This window comes from Chrysemys picta, chromosome 24, assembly GCF_011386835.1.
Source record: "Chrysemys picta bellii isolate R12L10 chromosome 24, ASM1138683v2, whole genome shotgun sequence".
Lineage (NCBI taxonomy): Eukaryota > Metazoa > Chordata > Testudines > Emydidae > Chrysemys > Chrysemys picta.
This window is the reverse complement of record NC_088814.1, coordinates 16,838,957-16,843,196: the sequence shown is the minus strand read 5'-3', so window position 1 is coordinate 16,843,196 and position 4,240 is coordinate 16,838,957. Positions and strand designations below refer to the sequence as shown.

At 56.3% G+C, this 4,240-nt stretch overlaps 1 protein-coding gene across 1 annotated transcript; it reads left to right on the top strand.

Annotated features, from left to right (window-relative positions):
* The first annotated feature begins 529 nt into the window (after positions 1–529).
* On the top strand, positions 530–3,560 carry FZD2 (frizzled class receptor 2). Its single transcript, XM_005282874.5, has one exon. It carries the CDS (start codon positions 924–926, stop codon positions 2,595–2,597), a length of 1,674 nt encoding a protein of 557 aa, XP_005282931.1. The 5' UTR covers positions 530–923; the 3' UTR covers positions 2,598–3,560.
* Positions 3,561–4,240: the final 680 nt, after the last annotated feature.

Here is a 4,240-nt window from a genome sequence, read left to right as displayed (position 1 = left end):
CCCGCGCGTTTTAAACCTGGATGCTCGCAAGTTCTGGCTGGACGATGTCAAAAGACGTTTCAAACGGGAGGTTTTCCGTACAATGTTGCTATTTGAAAAGGGTCGCGCAGGAAAGGGGTCTGTGGGAGGGTTTGTAGAACCAGGGAAAGCAGCAAACCCACCCCAGGGAGGGGGGGGTGAAGTGACTTTGCACCCGGCCGGGCTGAGCTCTGGCTGCAGCGAGACATTTGAGCCAGTCGGGACGACGGAAAAGCAGCACCGGAGAAAACACCCGAACTTCGGATGAAATTGCCGGGCGCTCTCCGGCCCCCGGAGCTGGCAGCGCTGGGTGTGTTGTCCTTAGGGAAGTTGTGTGTGTGCGGGAGCCCGCTGGGGGGAGGGGCGCTTCCGGCCCAGAAGATCAATGTATCTGCAAAATACTAATCGGGACGCTGATTAATAAGCAATTGCCCCTTTAAAGCGGCCAAGGCGAGGGGCGGTCCCCTGGCAGCTGCTCTCGGAGCTCATTATGCGGCGGTTGACCAATCCTGCCCTCGGGGCTGGTCCCTGCGTTTGAATCTGATTGGCCGCGAGGAAATTTTGGGAAGGGGCTTAGGGCCCGGGCCAGGCCGTTTCAAGGCTCCCTGGGGGCGGAGAGGGAGGAGGGGGCTGGACTGGAGTCTGCGCGCTCCAGGGCTGGGGGCCCCCTTGAAACCGGCTAATTGGGGCTGAAGGGGGCTGGAGCCGCACAAAGGAGGGAGCTCCGGGACTTGGCCGGTCTGGCTGCGGGCAGGGCGCCCGGCGGCTGTCCCGGGACTCGGCTGGAGACTCCAGCGCGAACTTTGCCGGGCCCAGGAGGGGCGGCTGCTCCGCGCGGCGCTCGCTCGCTCGGCCCGCCCGAGGCGCGTTAGCTCGGGAAAGGCGGCGGCGGCGGCACCGGCACCATGCGCCCGTCCAGCGTCCTGCACCGCTTGGCCTCGCTACTGCTGTGGCTGAACGTGCTGGGCCTGGGCCGGGGCCAGTTCCATGGGGAGAAGGGCATCTCCATCCCGGACCACGGCTTCTGCCAGCCCATCTCCATCCCGCTCTGCACCGACATCGCCTACAACCAGACCATCATGCCCAACCTGCTGGGCCACACCAACCAGGAGGACGCGGGGCTGGAGGTGCACCAGTTCTACCCGCTGGTCAAGGTGCAGTGCTCGCCCGAGCTCAAGTTCTTCCTGTGCTCCATGTACGCGCCGGTGTGCACGGTGCTGGAGCAGGCCATCCCGCCCTGCCGCTCCATCTGCGAGCGGGCGCGCCAGGGCTGCGAGGCGCTCATGAACAAGTTCGGCTTCCAGTGGCCCGAGCGCCTGCGCTGCGAGAACTTCCCCCGCCACGGGGCCGAGCAGATCTGCGTGGGGCAGAACCACTCGGAGGACGGCGGCTCCCCGGCGCTGCTCACCAGCCCGGCGCCGCTGCCCGGCCAGGGCACCCCGGGCGCGCCGCGCTACGCCACGCCGGAGCACCCGTTCTACTGCCCGCGGGCGCTGCAGGTGCCCAGCTACCTCAACTACAAGTTCCTGGGCGAGAAGGACTGCGCGGCGCCCTGCGAGCCGGCCCGCGGCGACGGCCACATGTTCTTCAGCCAGGAGGAGGTGCGCTTCGCCCGGCTCTGGATTCTGGTCTGGTCCGTGCTCTGCTGCGCCTCCACCTTCTTCACGGTCACCACCTACCTGGTGGACATGCAGCGGTTCCGCTACCCGGAGCGGCCCATCATCTTCCTGTCGGGCTGCTACACCATGGTGTCGGTGGCCTACATCGCGGGCTTCGTGCTGCAGGAGCGCGTGGTGTGCAACGAGCGGTTCCAGGAGGACGGGTACCGCACGGTGGTGCAGGGCACCAAGAAGGAGGGCTGCACCATCCTCTTCATGATGCTCTACTTCTTCAGCATGGCCAGCTCCATCTGGTGGGTCATCCTGTCCCTCACCTGGTTCCTGGCCGCCGGCATGAAGTGGGGCCACGAGGCCATCGAGGCCAACTCGCAGTACTTCCACCTGGCCGCCTGGGCCGTGCCGGCCGTCAAGACCATCACCATCCTGGCCATGGGGCAGGTGGACGGGGACCTGCTGAGCGGGGTCTGCTTCGTGGGGCTGCACAGCCTGGACCCGCTGCGCGGCTTCGTGCTGGCCCCGCTCTTCGTCTACCTCTTCATCGGCACCTCCTTCCTGCTGGCCGGCTTCGTCTCGCTCTTCCGCATCCGCACCATCATGAAGCACGGCGGCACCAAGACCGAGAAGCTGGAGCGGCTCATGGTGCGCATCGGGGTCTTCAGCGTCCTCTACACCGTGCCCGCCACCATCGTCATCGCCTGCTACTTCTACGAGCAGGCTTTCCGCGAGCACTGGGAGCGCAGCTGGGTCAGCCAGCACTGCAAGAGCCTGGCCATCCCCTGCCCGCTGCACTACGCGCCGCGCATGACCCCCGACTTCACCGTCTACATGATCAAGTACCTCATGACCCTCATCGTGGGCATCACCTCGGGCTTCTGGATCTGGTCCGGCAAGACGCTGCACTCCTGGCGGAAGTTCTACACCCGCCTCACCCACAGCCGGCACGGCGAGACCACGGTGTGAGCCGGGCGGGCCAGACCCGGAGCCGCGCTGCAGGCAGGAGGGGAGCGGGCCGAGGGGGGCGGGGGAGGAAAGTATTTAAAACTTTTTTTTATCCGAATCTAAACCACCTTTTGATTTTTTTTTTTTAGGTTCATTAACGTCCAAGGGTGTCTTGTAATTAGACCTGTAAATAGCATTTGTAAATGGAATTATATATTTCTATTTAAAAACAAAAGGCAACCCGCAGAGATCCAGAAACTCTTGGGGAGGAGCGGCTCGGCTCGCCGCCTCTCTTTGGTACTAAAGTGTCGGGTTTTTTCCCTTTTCTCGGCCTTGGCAATCTCTCCCCTCTCAATGGAGCCATAGAGACGGATTTTCTGTTTGTGTTGGCTGTGGGGGAATGCTTTCAGTTGAACTTCCATGAAAACCAGACCTGTAATCGCGTTTCCCCTGATGGGCACATTCTGGAAGCTGTTCTGTATTAAAGGCAGACTTTGATTTTATTTGTTTTAAAGTATCCTTCTCCCTCTTTTGGAAGTTTACCAAGAAGCTTTTTTTAATATGAAGAGACTTATGAAGAGGGGCTGCCTCCCCCTCTTATCCTAGCAGCTGACTTGAGTGGGGTGGCCTGGCTCTGAGGATCTGGTAATGGTTTTTGCTAAGGCTCTTCTACCCAACTAGACTCCAGTGAAAGGCACGTGGGATTGATTCATGAAGAAAGCACACCCCAGTTCAGCGCTTTTATCAACCCCCTTCTTTAACTTTTGCCTTAAAGCTACTTCTCTGGCATTGTACATTTCTCTCTCCCCAAATGCTGTGTACAGAAGTTTCTTTCTAAACTACGTGTCCTTAGTAAGCAGTCTGTTCTTTGCAAGTACAACTGAGTTTAAAAACAAACAAAACCCCCAAACCCTACTTCTGAGGGTTTTTTCCTAACTCAAGAGCTGTAATCCAAATTATAAAACCTTAGCAATTGACACTTGAGATTTTTGTGGTGTGGTGCTCTTTCATTCAGGTAGGCATCATTTTAAGCAATAAGTGGGTTGGGAAGGATCTTTTTACTTATGGGGGGGGGGGAAGTGGCTCTCATTTTAAAGTTACTGCTTGCAAAAAAAACAAAGAAAACCCCCAGAGGGTTACTGTGCCTTTTCAGTGTTTGCTGATGTGTTCTGGAATCCTACATCTGAAAACTCCTAGAAAGTTTAACAGATTTTTCTGTGAAATAAAGGTGAAGACTCTTTTGTAACTCCATGTTTGGCAGTGATGTGGTGGGGAAATGCCTGTTGCAGAATTCTTAATCACTGCTCTTACAACTTTTTTATTTTTAATTTCCAGGATTGGCCAATATGTTACAACTTTATTTTAAATTCTAAAAATCTTTTGTGGCTTACTGCACAAACAATAAACGGCAGAGGAGAATATTTAGAACTAGATTTTAAAAATGAACAACATTCTGCCACTGCATACTTTAAACGTTTCCCTAATAACTACAGTATTAAAGAGAGGGAAGCACTAAAATTAAATGTATAGAACCTGCCCCCCCTCCCCCCACCAATGAATGCTGGCTTCAGTCCTATTTTTCACTCGTAGAATGTATAAATTATCCATTTGTAAGGTTTTTAATTGTCTTTTTATAATATTTAAGGGGAAGGGATTTGGATTGA

What these genes read in the sequence shown, in the direction of transcription:
- FZD2 (XM_005282874.5), top strand. Translation starts at nt 924, where the DNA reads ATGCGCCCGTCCAGCGTCCTGCACCGCTTGGCCTCGCTACTGCTGTGG.